Source organism: Bos taurus, chromosome 27, assembly GCF_002263795.3.
Source record: "Bos taurus isolate L1 Dominette 01449 registration number 42190680 breed Hereford chromosome 27, ARS-UCD2.0, whole genome shotgun sequence".
Lineage (NCBI taxonomy): Eukaryota > Metazoa > Chordata > Mammalia > Artiodactyla > Bovidae > Bos > Bos taurus.
The window spans coordinates 33,181,040-33,198,209 of record NC_037354.1 but is presented as its reverse complement, the minus strand read 5'-3'; the positions used below and the strand labels follow the sequence as shown (position 1 = coordinate 33,198,209).

General features: G+C 49.9%; 1 protein-coding gene across 2 annotated transcripts; it reads left to right on the top strand.

The window, feature by feature from the left end:
- The first annotated feature begins 2,763 nt into the window (after positions 1-2,763).
- GOT1L1 (glutamic-oxaloacetic transaminase 1 like 1) lies at positions 2,764-16,912 on the top strand. Of its 2 annotated transcripts, XM_059882178.1 has the most exons (10): positions 2,764-5,317; positions 11,435-11,524; positions 12,643-12,824; positions 13,686-13,797; positions 14,056-14,165; positions 14,391-14,483; positions 14,577-14,727; positions 15,699-15,864; positions 16,306-16,448; positions 16,709-16,912. In XM_059882178.1, the coding sequence occupies exons 2-10, from the start codon at positions 11,443-11,445 to the stop codon at positions 16,858-16,860; spliced, it is 1,191 nt and encodes a 396-aa protein (XP_059738161.1). In that variant the 5' UTR covers positions 2,764-5,317; positions 11,435-11,442; the 3' UTR covers positions 16,861-16,912.
- Positions 16,913-17,170: the final 258 nt, after the last annotated feature.

Below are 17,170 nucleotides of genomic sequence, written 5' to 3'. Positions count from 1 at the left end.
TAACGCAGGGAACATAGCTCTCAAAGCCTCTTCAGGAAGAAACTAGATGCAGTCTTCCAGCTTATGCTGTTGGTATTCCCAGGAGGGAGAGCGGATGGGCCACTTCTTCCCAGAGAAGAGATTGCTGGGAATGGGAGAGCTTTGCATCAGCTGGGTGCCACCTGCGGTGTCTCTGTTTTCTCTCCCGGTCAGTGGATCACGTGCTCGAGCCCTTCCCCTGAGGGCTCCCCTTGGGCCCAGGTCTGAATCTAATTGACGTTGGAATGCTGTCCCAGAACCACAGGCAACTGCTTTCCCAATGGAGACATTCTGACCATCTTGGGGGAAACAGAAACATACGGGGCTGATGGCAAACATCACTGCAGTTGTCAAGATGTTGCTGGCCAAAACCTTGGCCTACTCTGCCCACCGAAGCCAAAAGAAAAATACAGAGACAGAGACTGGAGGAAATAGAAAGGTGGCTTTTATCCTCAGCGGGTGGAGAGGGCAACACAGTGCGGTCAAGCCTCAAGAACTATGTCCCCACCTCCTTGAGAAGGAGCTCTAGGGGCTTTTATAAGGCAAGGGCTGGCTGTCAGGAGTCAGTGATGAGGACCGAAGCCGATAGGATCTTGATTCCTTCCTCTTGCATTGTTTCAAAGACAGTCATAAACTGGCGTCAGTAACCCAGTAATTGAGTCTGGCAGTTGGGTGGCTCTGCGTGTAACTCCAAGGGGAAGGGTGTTGTTGGGGTAAACATCAGATAGGGGATGTATTTAGCACAGAGTCAAAGGAAAATAGGTGTGAAGTGTAGCTCCTGCAGAGTTAGGGGGCAGAAATGCAAACTTAGTCACAGACATTCACAGTTAGGATCAGTTAAAGGAAAAAAAAAAACTAGGAATGTTCAGGCCTGCTCACTGTCCTGTTTATACTCTTTGTCCTCAGGAAAGGGAAAGAGAAAAACTCAGTCCTCCTTTTTCCTTTTCACTGCAACAAACACCTGGAGGGAAGAACTCTTCTTAAGAGCAAACTAGTTCTTCCTTCCCAACCCACCCTCATGCCCATCCCTTCAGTAGGCTTGCTGGCTAGTTGGTTTCACCTGCTCTGGCATTGCCCATCTGACCTCAGAGAGTGAAATGTTTTTAAAAATCTTTGCCTTTGCGTTCCTTTACCATTTCTTGCAAGTCGTTGTAATGAAAAAGATCTGTTTCTTAATAATAAAAGAAGGTAGAAAACTTGGACACAAGTAAGCAGACATTAGCACTGATACATAAGATATTGTTTACATTAAGCAGATATTTTGCAGAACTGACATCTCCCTCCAGGGTTGGTGTGGTGCCTGGTATTTTTATGGAGGACATCTGGCAAGTTTACCCGGTACCCACAGCCATATCTCAGGCCTTCATCACTTCTTAACTGAATTAACTAAAATAGTCTTCACGTGGCCTTCTTGCCTAGTTCTGGCTCCTCTCCAGTTCATCCTCCACAGCCCTCAGAGAGACTTTTCTAAAACATAAATCTGACAGTGTCATTCCCTTTCTTAAAATCATTCAATGATCTTCAAGTGCTTGGGGCAGAATTCAGACCCCTTAATGCAAGGGCTTAGCATCAGATGGACAAGTGCCTACCTTCCCAATCTGATTTCGTACCACTCCCCTCTCCTATACACTTTTATTCCAAACAGATTTAATTTTTTTTGAACTTAAAAAAAATTTTTTTTGGGGGGTGCAGCTTCTGGGATCTTAGTTCCCCAATCAGAGATTGAACCAGGCTCTTGGCAGTGGAAGTGTAGAGTCAGAACCACTGACTGCCATGGAAGTCCCACAACCACACTTAAATTGACTAAAGAACTCAACTTTGTCACTGTACCTTCACACAGACTGTATCCTCTGCTCATGCACACATCCATCCCTCCCGGCAATAAATTAAATAATAAACTTAAAGTGAACAGGCTCTAAATATGTTACAAAGTAAAACTTGCAGGGTTTGCAGATGACTTGGGTGCAGAGTGAAAGAGAAAAAGAGAGAAGTCTGGGATGGATGTTTTGGCCTGAGAACCTGGGAGAAGGGACTTGCCACTTACTAAAACGGGGGGAAATAATGGAGGATGTGAAACTACCAGTTAGCTTTTGAACACCGTACGTTTGAAAAGTCTGTTCAAGATTTATTGGAATATTAAGTAGGTATTTGGATTCCCGAGTCTAAAGTTTAGGAAAGAAGCCGAGTTGGATGTATAGGTGTATTGTCAGGCCACCCAAGATGGCTGTTCTCCTGCTCTCTGTACTTCCCCTCCTTGACCAGTACCTGCTTCACCTGTAGACTTCACCCTTGACTGACCTTCCCTCTTAATCATGGAGCCTCATCAGTAAATGCCTATGTGTCTGCCTCAGCCCCAGATAGCGATAGTTCTAATCTCTAGATCAGAACTATTTCAGCTATGATAGTGCATCAAAGGGGCCAGTGGGGGGCGGGGCACGCTCTTCTGCTGGTTTCTGCAATAACTGATAAGCCAACCTGATGTCAGCTCCCCCTGGAACTGCAATCTCTCTATTACCCCGGGAGCAAAGACTGCTACCTTGTCTTACCCGCTGTCTGCCCCACACCGTGGGGTGTCGCTCCAGGACCTCACTTCAGCCATGTAAGGTCCCTCATCCGTTACGCTGCTGATGTCTCTTTTGCCAACTCTGGGCTCTTTCTTTGGTTTTGAGGCTGGGCAAGTACAGGGTTTTCAGGCCTTCGGGTGCAGCCCAACAGTAAGTTTGATAGATGGATTTTGGCAGTGAAAGGCTGGAAGAAAAAAAAAATGTCGATTCTTGTCTTCTTTGAAGAAAGAGTTCAGAAAAGAGACCAAAACTGTGAAAAAGATAAAAGCATTTATTAGAGGCAGCGTACGTGTGGAAGAACATACGGGCAGACTCAGAGTGAGTTACCTGCCACAGGAGTGGCTTAGGTTGCTTGTATGGGGGCAATTTTCTGGGTTGTCTCTGGCCAATCGTCTCCAGATTTGGTCCTGGTGTGGGTGAGCATCTCTCAGTCAAGACGGATTCCAACTGGCATCTCTCTCTCCTTTGGTCCTTCCCCCACATGGAGGGCCTTCTCTGTGCATGTGCTGAGAACGTGCTCTTAGATTAGACAGTACAGAGATCTGTCATTTGTGACCTTGACAAGAGCGGCTTTTTAAAAATAATTTTGATTGATTGATTGATTTTCTGCTGTGCTGGGTCTTGGGTGCTGGGCGGGCTTTCCTCTGGCTGTGATGAGTCTGGCTCATCCATATTGCTTCTCTTTTTGGTGGCTTCTCTTGTGGAGCAAGGGCTGTAGGGCGGAAGGGCTTCAGTAGTTGCGGTTCCTGGGCTCTAGAGCACAGGCTCAGCAGTTATAGCATACGGGCTTAGTTGCTCCGAGGCAGGTGGGATCTTCCCAGATCAGGGATGGAACCTGTGTCCTCTGCATTGGCAGGCGGATTCTTTACCACTGAGCCACCAGAGAAGCCCCCAAAGTCAGCTTTGACGGAGGTGATGAAGTGCTGATCAGAGTGGGTTCAGCAGACCTTGGAAAGTGAAGAGGAGACAGACTACACATGCTGCTTCAACAGCTGTGGCACTGAAGATCAGAGAACATGGTGTGGTCGATGACCCTGTTGTCACCTTGGTTAAATCCGGGACCCCTGTTTCCCAGAATCCTTGTTAGATTCCGGGTGAGCGTTGGCCAAAAGAGGAACCTGCCTCAGATCTGAGAGCTGGAAATGAAGCAGCATTCACTAATACCTGAAGGATTTCAGGGTGAGATATGGAAGCAGAGGCGCCGGGTGGGATCCGACTTGTCTTCAGACTCTCCTCCGCTCATGTCTAGCTCTGCTCACAGACCGATGCCCTGCTGAGTGACGCAGCACTCAACCCCACGACAAGACACTTGGCTGCCGCCCCACACGGGGTTAAGCATCTTCTCATAGACCCCTCCATGCACCCTCTCTTCTAGCCCCCCACACAGCTGGATGTGTCTGGTTTCTCGAATTTCCCTGTACATTCTAAGATGTTCACATACAGGGGCTTCAGGCAGCCTGATGCATAATTCTTCTCATTCTCCAGCTCCCTCTGGACCTTCACTCCCCCAGATTCTCTTCCACTCCTGCAAGCTCTAGTTCCTGTAACACCCATATCAATCCCAGAAGTCCTGTTTCCTTGGCTGAACCCTACAGGACACATGGGGTAAGAGCTGGAGAGGGGATGTGAGGTCATGGGAGTATTTGTGTTCAAGATTCAAGTTTCGCGCCTGTTTGTATGCTCCAGAGGATGTTCTAATAGAGAGGGGAGATGGAGGAAAGGGCAGAGAAAGCCCAACAGCACGGGCCATGGAGCCCGGGACCCAGGGCAGGAAGGGAAGGCTTGGAGGCAACAGGGGCTCAGGGGAGGTGAGCTCAAGCACGGTGCTAAGTTGTGGGTGGGTACCCATGGAAGGAGATTGGTAGCTATGATGGGAACATGTGAGAGCCTCTTGCAATTACTTTTATTGTCCTTGTGAACAGAAGTAAGAGCGGTAGTTGAGACTACCAGGGGGGAAGGTGGGATATTTAAAGAGAAAAGAGAAAGTGTGATATAATTGTGACACTCTGTCTTTTTTGGCCACCGTTGTCTCTTCTTGGGGCTGCTCTTGTGGCTCAGCTGGTAAAGAATCAGCCTGCAATGCAGGAGACTTGGGTTCCATCCCTGGGTTGGGAAGATCCCCTGGAGAAGGGAAAGGCTACCCACTCCAGTAATCTGGCCTGGAGAATTCTATGGTCTGTACAGTCCATGAGGTCGCAGACAGTCACACACGACTGAGCGAGTTCACTTCACTTCAGTTCTAAGGTTTAGAGAAGTTTCCACTTTCACAGTCTGGCAGGAGGCAGAGCCCACCTCTCAGGAATGAAGCTGAAACCAACAGACTTTCGCTTCTCTCAGAGAGCATGAGATGGTTGGATGGCATCATCAACTCGATGGACATGAGTTTGAGCAAGCTCTGGGAGTTGGTGATGGACAGGGAAGCCTGGCGTGCTGCAGTCCACGGGGTGGCAGACTCTGACACGACTCAGCAACTGAACTGAACTGAACCCCTTGGCTGGAAAATAGGGTGGGGCCAGTGGGTCACGTGAGTGGGCTCAGCCAATCAGAACAGGCTCCTGGGTCTGTGCTTCCGGAACTCTGTGAAGTTAGGATGGAAGGATGGCGGCGGCCAAGACCTGGTCCTGGGACCTGCAGGGGCCCCGGGGCCAACAGAGGGACGTGAGGGTGGAATTAGTCAGAGCACTGTCTGTTGTTCGTCTGTTTGGCCCCAGATCTCCAGCTTCCCCATCCAGCATGTGAGTTACCAGATATCCTTTCAATAAACCCGCCTTTTATGCTTCGGTCAAGAGTCAGTTTCTGTCGCTTGCAACCGGAAATCCAGATTGATACTGAGAGGAAGGAAAGGCTGGAGGCCAATAACATGCTTCTCTTTTCATTCGATTGGCAGCATTTGTCGGGGTTTCCTACATGTCAGGGGCCAGTAGGTTCAAACTTTGAGGTCATTTTCTGAGAACTCCGTGACTAGAGGGGTAACAAAAGGCTCTTCTCTGCCAGTTCTAACGGGACTCCAATAGGCCAGGCTCAGTCACATGCCTCTTCTCAGAGCAGCCCCCAGGATTTGGGAACCAAGGCTAGGGAGCTGAGTGGGGTTCCTTACTGGAAGGAGTAGGAAGAGGGTTTCTGGGCGAACTTTGTGAAAAACCACTACCTTCCTTTTGGCAGCTCATCAGCCAGTGTTCTTTTCCTCCAACATGTAATTCCAGGAATGGTCTCACCTCACATGATGCAGTTTTCCTACATCAAAGAAACTCATGGTCTTCTCCCTAAAGGGAACAACTCAGGTCACATCCAACATCCAATGTGGAGTTTAGGATCTCCGGGTGAGGTGCCTTTTCTTCATCTGAAAGTAGCTACATATGCCGCTGTAGCTTACATACCCAAAATGAATTTACCCACTCCTCAGTACACCCAGTGTTCCGTGCCTGGAGGAAAACTGCTATAAGGCCCCCATTTAGAAAAGCAGGAAAGGGAAGTGACATACAGCAGTCCCTGGTCCCAGAGCAGCACACCCCACAACTGTGTGGACATGGACATAAAGTGTCCTGGCACTAGAGTGAGTGTTTGAGGTCAGTTAATGAGGGCGTCCTTTTCCCCCAGCCTCCTATCAGGAATTTCCTTTATCCTTTGGTCTCCCTGGCTGAGCCTGAGAGTGGCTAAGTAAAGATTGCTTAGGGAGTGGGTTGGTAAAGGGGACTGTTCTGCTTTAGCAGCTAGCTTCTGTGAGTGTGGTTACCGGAATCTGCAATTTTCTGGGGGGAAATGTCAAAGCCCTAGTTTGTTCAAATGTCCATTTTATTTCAAGAGACCTCCCAAGAATTCTATAGTATAAACTCTATAATCAGAAATTCTTGCATTTAGGTCTTATGTTTATAGTTCTTCTCTCCTTGTGATGGCCCAGGGGACAAATCCCTTTCCATAATAACTGTCACGCAATTCTATAATGTTTGTTTTCCTGATTTAAAAATAAATATACTGGGACTTCCCTAGTGGTCCAGTGGCTGAGACTTCCAGTGCAAGGGGCCTAGATTTGATCCCTGGTCGGGGAACTGGATCCCATGTGCCACAATGAAAAGATCTGGCATGCCCCAACAAAGATCGAAGATCCCACGTTCTGCAACTAAGATTCAGTGGAGCCAAATTAAAAAAAAAAAAAATGCATATACTGAGATGGAGAGATTTTAAATTACTTACCAAAGGCCCTGTAGGTACTAAGGGGAAGAAGTAAGATGGAAAACCAGGCTGCCTAGGACCAAAGACCCTCCTCCGTTCAAACACCACGAAGCTCTAGTTAGGGTCTCGGTTCTGTGGCCAAAAAGGGGAGGCAGGTAAAAACGGAATGAAGGATTTTCAGTGGACGCTGAGGGTGACAGGTGTGTGCTGGCTGCTTTGGTAGGTGGGTGTTGTGGCTTGAGAGGCTTCAGAAGAATGAACCCTTGGCGTCCACACTGATACCGCGTGATTGTCAGCGTGGTTGCCAGTCCCTGTGCAATGTGGAAGTGCTGGAGCCAATGGCAGGCTAAGAAACAAGTGTCAATGAGGGGGTAAGACTGGATGAATGTGAGGGTGAGCCCCGAGTCACTTGAGAACACCCCAGGAATGGCCAGAAACAGCTGGTAAAGACTAAGACAGGCCTGTGGTCCTGTGGTCTGTGGAAAAGACAGGATATTCTAGTTTATATAACCACATCTGTACCTGGGCTGGTGAGGGATGGAACTTGGGCCACGAGCACTCTGTCCCCAGTTATTGGCTGATCACCTTCAGGGTAGAGCCTCAAGGCACAAGCCAACCACCACCTCCGTTACTCCCTGCTGGCTGTCACTCTCTGTAGCCTGTGAGAGTCCAGAGAGGAGACTTCCCCACCGCCTCTGCTGGGATACGGATGTTGGACAGATTTGGAAGCACAAGGCCAACGAACATAAAAATAGCCGTTAAAGATGACAGCTCTTCTTGGGATTTCCCTTGTGGTCCAGTGGTTAAGACTCCAAGCTCCCAACCCAGGAGTCTAGGGTTCAGTCCCCAGGATCCCACATGCTGCAATTAAGACTCAATGCAGCCAAAAAATAAATAAATAGTCTTTAAAAAAAAAAACATTAAAAATGGTATTTCTTCTTGGGACTTCTGTGTAGTCCAGCTGGCTAAGACCCTATGCTCCCACTGCTGGGGGCCCAGGTTCCATCCCTGGTCAGGGAACTAGATCCCACATGTAGCAACTAAAGATCCTGTGTGCTGCAACCAAAACTTGATGTGGCCAAATAAATAAATAATTAAAAAAAAAAATTAAAAGAGAGTGGCTCTTTTTTTTTTTTTTGCCATGCCTCATGGCTTATGGGATCTTAGTTCCCTGATCAGTGATTGAACCCAGGCCCTAAAGCTTGGAGCCCTAACCACTGGACTGCCAGGGAATTTCCAAGATGGTGATTCTTAAGACTTGGATAATTCTGTGAACACTCTCTGACTTCCTTCCCAGCACCCCTTCTCCCCTCTCTCATTTCTGACAATTTGTGGAAACTCTTTTAGGGAACTCTTCTAGGCATGGGTTTGATTTCTGAGTCAGGAAGATCCCCTGGAAAAAGAAATGGCAATCCATTCTAGTATTCTTGCCTGGAGAATCCCGTGGACAGAGGAATCTGGTGGGCTACAGTTCATGGGGTTGCAAAGGGTTGGACACGACTGAGCATGCTCGCCTGGTTCTGTCCATTCTTAGCTGTGCAGTTTGGGAGGGAGGAACACACCCCTCAGCTCTAGGTGGTTGGGTTACACTCACCAGAGTGTCCCATCCTCGGCCATGATAAGGTCAGGGATGGGCCAGTGACTGACTTGGTGCAGTTGAGAGAAAGGAGGTGGGGGGTTCTGGGAGGGAAACTTACTGGTTCTTGCAAGGAGCCAAGAGGAGAGATGCTCTCTCTTCCTCTGGATAGTGCCGCAGCTATTGTTTGAAAACACTTTCTAAATAAACAGTCATCTGCATGTGGTCTAACATTTCCAAGGGATGAAGTAGGATGCCGTGGAAAGCAAGTCAGCGTTAGTTCCTGTTCTCGTCCACCGGCCAGCCTGTTCCACTTTCCAGAGGTGATCACAGTTACCTGCTTCTTCTGGCACCCCTCCAGAGCTTCTCTGTGCATATACATGCAAATGATCTTTTATTTCTCCCGAAGTGGTCTCTACTTTGCTCTCCACGTGTACCTCCTTGTTCCTAATGATGTATCTTGGATATTATTACACATTTGTATCTGTAGGGCTGCCTTTAACTGCTGCACAGAATTCTATTATATGGATATTCCAGTGTAAACATTCCTTCAGTAATCAGCATTTAGCTTATTTGCAAATAGAGCTGCAATGGAAATTGTTCAAATGTGTATCCTTTGCGTCAGTGCTGCGTTCGCTTTTGCTCCCACGGCCAGAGTCACCCCAAGAACAAGGTGGAAGCCTCCAGAAAAGGAGAGCCAAGGGAACTACAGGAAATGAAGCTGGAACCCTGACGAGTCGTTACACTGTGGTCTGAACGATGCTTGAAGTCAGATGTACCTGAGCCTGCCCACTTAGAGACGCAATGAATTCCTTCTCCTGTTCATGCTAGTTTGGGATGGTTTTGTTGTTGTTGTTGTTTCTTGTCGCATAAAAAATTCTCATTGGCACAGATATTAAATCCTCACAACCAAGATGTGAAATGAAAAAAGTATGATGAAAAATGACATGGTGCTTTTGATATCCATCATCTTAAAATATAAACATCTTAGAGAAGAAACCAGAAAGGGTACACCAAAAGGTTAACTGTGGTTGTGGGTTGCTTGTAGACATCTGTGTTCTATATATATTTAAGTTTTAAAGGTTTCTACAGGACTTCCTGGGTGGTCCAGTGGTTAAGAATCTGTCTGCCAATGCAGGGGACACGGGTTCAATCCCTGGTCCAGGAAGATTCCACATGCCAAGAGGCCACTCAGCCCGTGTGCCACAATTACTGAGCCCGTGCTCTAGAGCCCTGGAGCCACAACTGCTAGGCCCCCGTGATGCAAATAATGAAGCCCGCATGCCCTAGAGCCTGTGGTCTGCAACAGGAGAAGCCACCGCAATGAGAAGCTCACGCACCACGACTCGAGAGTAGCCCAGCTCGCCACACGAGAAAGCCCAAGCACAGCAATGAAGACCCAGCATAGCCAAAAATAAATGCTTCCAAAGGTTTCTGCAGTAATAGGGATAACTTGCACAATCATTTGTCTCAAGGCAGGTTCCCTGGAAACACAGGCTGAGACAAGGATTTGGGGCATGTGGTTTGCAGAGGGAGTGCTCTGTAGGAGGAACCCACAAGGAAGTGAAGGAAGCAGGATTGTAAAGAGGAGGGGGCCACACAAGGGGCCCTGGGGCAAGTCTAGCCATGGCCTGATTAGGGGATGGGCCCTGAAGTGCAAAATGAGCCACGTGCATCCCCCAAGTCAAGAGGAATGACTTTTTAAATTAAATTATTGTTATCTTTAAATCTTTTTGGCCACACCAAGGCATGTGGGAATCTTAATTCCCCCACCAGGGATCTAACCTGTGCTCTCTGAAGTGGAAACTTGAGATCTTAACCACTGGACGGCCAGGGAAGTCCCACGGCTGGCTTTTTGTACGCAAGATCAGGTAGTAATTGGCTGCTGCTGCCTGTGGGAGTGTAACCTGCCAGGTGGTGTCCTGTTGCCAAGAACAATCTGGAAGGTAGATGAGAAAGAAAATCCTTATCCACCAGCAGGGCTGGTAAAGGTATCTGGGTGAGACACCAACTACATCTGTAACAATCACAGAGTCATTTGAAAGAAAAGAATATATATAGGACATCCTACAGAGGCCAACGCTTTCTGCCCTTGATCTCTGCCTTCTACACTTGCTGCTGGGACACCACTGAAAGAGTTAGTAAATGTAGAAGACTTCACTGTAAATAACAGAGAAATAGGATTGTCTTAATGGGCATCCCTGGTGACTCAGTGGTAAAGAATCCACCTGCAATGCAGCCTCAGATTCAATCCTTGGGTCGGGAAGATCCCTGGAGGAGAAAATGGCAACCTACTCCAGTATTCTTCCCTGGAGAATCCCATGGACAGAGGAGCCTGGTGTGGTACAGTCTATTGGGTCGCAAAGAGTCGGACATGACTGACTAAGACAACAGCAGGAATGGCAAATTACACTCTTTCTAGAAATAGGACTCTTGAAAATAATTGTGGAAGAAAGCAGTGTTGTTTTTCTTTTCTTTTAAACACCTGGACTCCTGAGTAAAATGAAAGTAGAAGCTTTTTAAATGTATCCCTAGACTCACATTACTGCTGGGTCTGAGGTTTCACGTCTGCAGAAGAAGTCCTGTCCGGGCTCATGGCTGCTTGTGTTTCCACGTCTTCTAAGGGGCTGATCTGTTATTTTAGATGAGCAGTTCAGTGGTTAAGATTCTGTGCTTCCACTTCAAGGGTCACTGGTTCGATCCCTGGTCAGGAAACTAAGATCCCACATGCTGTGCAGCCCCCCTCCCCCCAAAAAATGTATTGGTGGATTAGGTGACTAGAGGAGGCAGTGAGTTAGGGAGATGCGCCTGGGAATTCTAGGTCCTCACTGTGACTTCCTCCAGCCCAGTCTCTCAGAGGGTCCTTCCCAAGCGTCTTGGAATACTCCCATAGCCCTTGGGGAGGGCCACCATGGACACAGTGAGTGATGGGGTTCTGTTGCTCTGGTGACCGGTTGCCGCCAAGATTCTGGAAAGAGGCAGACCTGGGTGGCCCAGACTTGGAGGCCGGCTGCAGGCAGGAGCCTTCAGGAGAAAAACGCAGGAGCAGAAGCACAGTCCTGGTTCTATTTTCCCTCAGCGATGCCCACTCTGTCTGTGTTCACAGATGTGCCTATGGCCCAGAAGCTAGAGGGCAGCTTGCTCAAGACCTACAAGCAAGATGACAACCCTAACAAGATGTTCCTGGCCTATAAAGGTAGAAGCCTCGTCGTTTGAGACGCAGGGTGCCATGACCGCCTCTAGGAGGGCAGTGTTCCCACTGCCACAGAGGGGTAGAGAGAGCACAAACCTCCCTAGACAGAGAGGTCTGTTGCTGTGAACAGAATTGCCTAGAGGGGAAAGGAGCAGAAAACCTCGTGGGTGGGTCTGGGCCCTCTGCCCTTCTCTGCGGGTTCCTGGCATTTGATAAGGGCTGTATCCTCTCCCGGGCTTCCCAGGTGGCGCTCAAGAACCCACCTGCCAATGCAGGAGACGTAAGTGACCAGGGTTCATTCGATGCTTGCGTTGGGAAGATCTCCTGGAGAAGGGCATGGCAACCCACTCCAGTATTCTTGCTTGGAGCATCCCATGGACAAAGGAGCCTGGCGGGCTACTGTCCATAGGGTCTCAAAAAGTTGGACACGACTGAATCAATGTAGCACACATGTATCCTTTCCCCCAGCTCTGTGCTCGAGCCTATGAGGACACTGCCTTTCCTACAGCCTCTTCATTCTCCCCTTCTCCCTCCTCTGCTCCTGAACCAGGAATGGCTCCTAAACTGTTCAGGGATGCAGCCAGCCCTTGCCACGGTGAAAGTCAGTGTCACCTTTGTTCAGTCCCACATGCAAAGTGAAAGTGTTAGTCACTCAGTCATGTCTGACTCTTTGCAACCCCATGGACTATAGCCCACCAGGCCCCTCTGCCCGTGGGATTCTCCAGGCAAGAATACTGAAGTGAGTTGCCATTTCTTTCTCCAGGGGATCTTCCCGACCCAGGGATCGAACCTGGGTCTCCTGCATTGCAGGCAGATTCTCTACCGTCTGAACCATCAGGGAAGCCCAACCTATAACTCTCCCATTGTCTATCATCTTTGCCCTTTAAAATGGCATAGGTTTCTGTTGTCTTTTCCAAAAAGATGAAAATTAGACATACCCACTAACAACACATTGTTTTTTATAAAGGGGTTGAGGGAAGAAAAGGAAAGTTGTCTTTTCCTAGGCAACTTCCCAAAGCCCCAGGAGAACCAGGACAGTATTCGCGGGCTGTCTGCAGAGCCCACAAGCTTGCAGGCACCGCGGTGGGCCTCCAGAGACACCTCTGCCCTTCCCGTCACAGTCTGCATGACCAGCAAAGGCAGACCCTGGGTGTCCTCCGTGGTGCGCAAGACTCGAATGCAGATTGCCCAAGATCCCTCCCTGAACTATGAGTACACGCCGGTGATGGGCATGAAATCATTCGTCCAGGCTTCCCTGAACCTCCTCTTTGGAAAGAACAGCCAAGTCATTGTGGAGAACAGGGTGAGAAGCAGGGCCCTTTTCTCGCTCACTGAGACACGAGGAGTAGAGACTGGGGGTCTGGGATTGTACAATCGCAAACATGAAAAGAGTTTAGAGGGGCCCCGCAAAGTTCAGAGTGTCCCAAGTCCTTGCACTGGAGGACAGAGCCGGGATCAAGACCCAAAGCCGGGGGTCTCCACACCAGCCCCCACTGCTGCGGTGCCAGCTCTTTCAAGAAGGGAATGATCCGAACCTGAAGTGGTGCTGATATCACCATCGCTTTTTTTTTTTTTTTAATGGTTTTATGATTTTTAATGGTTGAAAAATCAAAGAGGGGTGATATTTGGGGACCCATGAAAATGACATGAAATTCAAATTTTGGTGTCCAGAAAAATGTTATTGGAACATGGTCACAATCATTTACTTGTCAAGAGTGGCACTCTGTGCTAAGGGCAGCGTTGAGTAGTTATACGACCTGAGTGAGCGAGTGATCAAGTGATCGTAGCTCAGTTGTGTCCAACTCTTTGGGACCCCATGGACTGTACCCCACCAGGCTCCTTTGTCCTGGAATTCTCCAGGCAAGAATACTGGAGTGTGGGTTGCCATTTCAGCATGAAATATTGACTGTTTGGTCCTTTGCAGACAAAGGCTGCCCATGCCTGGTATGAACGTGAGCACCACAAGGGGTGGAGGGGGTTCATTCCATTCCCTTACGTATCCCAAGTGCCCACCACAGTGTCTGGCACCCAGTAGGGGCTCAGTAAACCCGGATGGATGAGTCAGTGGAGGTGCACGTGTGGGAGCACGTGGCCTTGACCTCCTAGAGCAAGGTCCTCCTTCCCCAGTGTTGGGAGACACTGGCACCGTTTTTTTTGCTGGCAGGCAGGGGGTGTGCAAACCGTCGGGGACAGCGGCGCTTTCCAACTCGGGGCTCAGTTCCTCAAATCTTGGTGTCAGAGTTCTCAGATAGTTTACATCGTTTCTTCTCAAAAAGGTGAGTGGCAGCCCCTGGCCCCGCCCCGTTCTTGATTCCCACCCCACCACCTGCAGTCTTCACCGCTCTCCCTCCTCACTCTGTCCTGGGAAAAATGGTCGCCGGGCTGCGGTATTCTTGTCCTTTTCCTGTTCCTGTCCTCCCTTTGGCGACTCATCCCCCTCCCCTGCCCCCGGACCCCGTTCTCTGGTGTGTCTGCCTCCCATCTCTCCACTTCTCGCGTGCCAGCTGGTGGCAGGGGGTGCTGTGTTCCCACAGAACCTCATGGACTCATCTTCCAGGACATGGGCTTTACAGTTTATGAACACACCTTCTGGGACTCTGCGCATCTGTGCTTGGACCCTAACATGCTCCTCGATGTGGTGAAGGTAGAGGTGCCCCCGCTCTCAGCAGTGTCTCCCCAGACCTGGTTTACAGTTTCCCTTTTCTCCTAATCACCCCCTCTACCCCGACTCTGGTCATCCAAGACCCTTTATAGGCTCAGATTCACAGCCCTTTAGTAGGAACCCACGTGGAGGATGGCTTCTCCCACCGTCCCCCTGTCACGACCTGTGTGGTCCGGGAGGCACCGACAGGACAGTCTTTCCCTGCAGCATGCCCCGCATGGCTGCGTCTTTGTGATCGGGAGTATGGGCAACTGTCAGCTGACCCCTAGTCAGTGGACACAGTTGATGACCCTGATGAAGGTGAGTGCACCTCCCGCCCGGCTCTCCTCTGTCTCAGCACCTCCCATGCCTCCAGGAGTCCCTCCCACTTCTCATTCTCTTTTTATCCGACAGAGCAAGGAGATATTTCCATTTTTTGACATTCCCTATCAAGGTTTATCCACTGGTGACCTGGAGGAGGATGCTAGATTCTTACACTACTTTGTGTCTCAAGGCTTTGAGTTTTTCTGCAGCCAGTCTCTATCCAAGAATTTTGGCATTTATGGTACGTCGTGGGCAGGGGGAGCAGGGAGGGCCTGATGGCGCCACAGCTGGGGCACAGGACACGTTTGACGTCTCCTGCCCTCTGGAGAGAGCCCGGAGCCCCGGAGCACCCCAGGGCACCTTGGAGGCAGAGGGAAGGGTACTGAGCTACACATCAGGGTCTGTGGTACGGTCTCAGCTCAGCTGCTAAAGCTGACTCTGGGTAAATCATCTCATACCCCTTAGGCTTCTGTTTCTTCAACTGGAAGATGAGGGGCTGGGACTTAGCGATGTTTCAAGTCCCTTTCACCTTAAAAAAAAAAGACTTTTTGCAATCTGTTTATTTTTGGCTGTGCTGGGTCTCTGTTGCTGTGCTTGGGCTTTCTCTAGTTGCAGTACACGGGCTTCTCACTGCGGTGGTTTCCCTTGTTGCAGAGCATTGACTCTAGGGCACAGGGGCTCAGGAGTCGTGGTTCCCGGGCTTTAGAGTCCAAGCTCAGTAGTTGTGGTGCAGGGGCTTAGTTGCTCCGTGGCATGTGGAATCTTCCTGGACCAGGAATTGAACCCGTGTCCCCTGCATTGGCAGGCGGATTCTTAACCACTGGACCACAGGGAGGGGCTGCCTTCCACCTTTAAGACTCTTACTTGCAGCTACTTTTCTTGGCAAGAAGAGCCTGCACCTACTTCTCGGGGCCTGGATGGGGCCTTCTTGGTGTGGCTGGGCAGAGGGCCCTGTCGTCCAGCCCTCCCCTCTGCAAGGCTGGAGGCAGAGACTGAGGGCACCGCCCAGGAGCGGTGGGGGTGCTGAAACAGGCCGTCTGTCCCATCCCTCTGCAAGGCTGGAGGCAGAGACTGAGGGCACCGCCCAGGAGCGGTGGGGGTGCTGAAACAGGCCGTCTGTCCCATCCCTCTGCAAGGCTGGAGGCAGAGACTGAGGGCACCGCCCAGGAGCGGTGGGGGTGCTGAAACAGGCCGTCTGTCCCATCGCTGCAGATGAAGGAGTGGGCACTCTCGTGGTGGTGACCCTCGACAACCAGCTCCTGCTGCGCGTCCTCTCCCAGCTGATGAACTTTGCGCGGGCCCTGTGGCTAAACCCTCCCACCACGGGCGCTCGCATCATCACCTCTGTCCTCTGTAACCCTGCTATGCAGGGAGAATGGTAAGGCAGGGAGAGGAGCAGGACGGGTGGGCAGAGGCTCCGCATTCCCGCAGACCCGCTGACTCACAGGATGCCCCGGCTACTTCCCTTCCTGCCCACGTTGCCTCTTTCACTGCGGAGCCCCAGTGGCAATGCTGAAGGTTGGGGGAGTGGGTAACGGGATGCTCTTTGGGGGCACAGGTCAGCTTATTATTGAATTGTTTGAATGCTCTCAGGTGGCAAGAGGAGATGAGGAAGCACCAAGGACCTGCTTCTCTGGCAAAGTTGGCCGGAGAGTCTGCTTCCCTTGCTTACATTAATATGGGCTGAAACCCCCTCCTGTTTATAACCATCCCAGATGGGTGCTTACTCTTGAAGGGAGAAGAGGGGAAAGGCAATGAAGAGGTCGAGAGCCTGGGGAGACCTTATGCTCTCCATTTCTTGCTGTCCTTCCCTTGGCAGGAGACAGAGTCTGGAAGGGGTTGTAGAGAACGTCATGATGACCAAGGAAAAGGTGAAGGAGAAGCTCCGGCTTCTGGGAACCCCTGGCTCCTGGGATCACATCACTGAGCAGAAAGGGTCCCACAGCTATCTTGGACTCAACTGTAAGTACCTAGGAAGGGACAGCTCTCTCGTTTCTGACCTTGGATTTGGGCTTGTATTTGAGCATAAACTTCATGGACCAGGTAACCCGTCCCTAGCTTCACCTCAGACTTTGATTCTTTCCTGAGGAAAGTGGAGCTGCTTTGGGACCCTTGTGGCTCCCCAGAAATACTGACACTTCCTACTGTCCATAATTCACCCTGGGCTAGAGGGGAGCGGGATGGGACCACCCTAGGATCTGAGACCCTATGGTCGTCACCAGCCCAACAGGTGGAATACCTGATCAGTGAAAAGCATATCTATATCCCTAAGAATGGTCGGATCAACTTCACCTGTATCAATTCCTACAACATAGATTACATCACTTCGAGCATCAATGAGGCTGTCTGCTTCACAAAGGACTCAGAGAGATAGCTTCTGAAAGTAAATGACCCCTGATTGGAATAAAGCTTTAGTCTTTACAAAAGTCTTGTGCTGATTATTCATTGCTATAGTTCATTTCTCTGCAGAGCACTCTCTCTCTCCCCATCTATCTATAAAGCATTGGCCTGGCCTCAGCAAAGAGGGGTAAAAAAGACCCAGAGAAGAAGGGAATGTTTGCATTCATTGACTATCTCATATTGAGCATTGAGAATTGAGCACTGTCTGTGCAATTGGAACACGACAGCTGGACAGGAAACTGGAAGCTTCTGCCTGGTATCTCCTTGTTGAGCACCTGGCATAC

Excerpts from the sequence above, each read along its gene's own strand:
- GOT1L1 (XM_059882178.1), top strand. The coding sequence starts at position 11,443 with ATGGCCCAGAAGCTAGAGGGCAGCTTGCTCAAGACCTACAAGCAAGAT. Across the intron at positions 14,484-14,576 it reads AGTTGATGACCCTGATGAAG|AGCAAGGAGATATTTCCATT; the intron begins GTGAGTGCACCT and ends TTTATCCGACAG. Across the intron at positions 15,865-16,305 it reads CCTGCTATGCAGGGAGAATG|GAGACAGAGTCTGGAAGGGG; the intron begins GTAAGGCAGGGA and ends TTCCCTTGGCAG.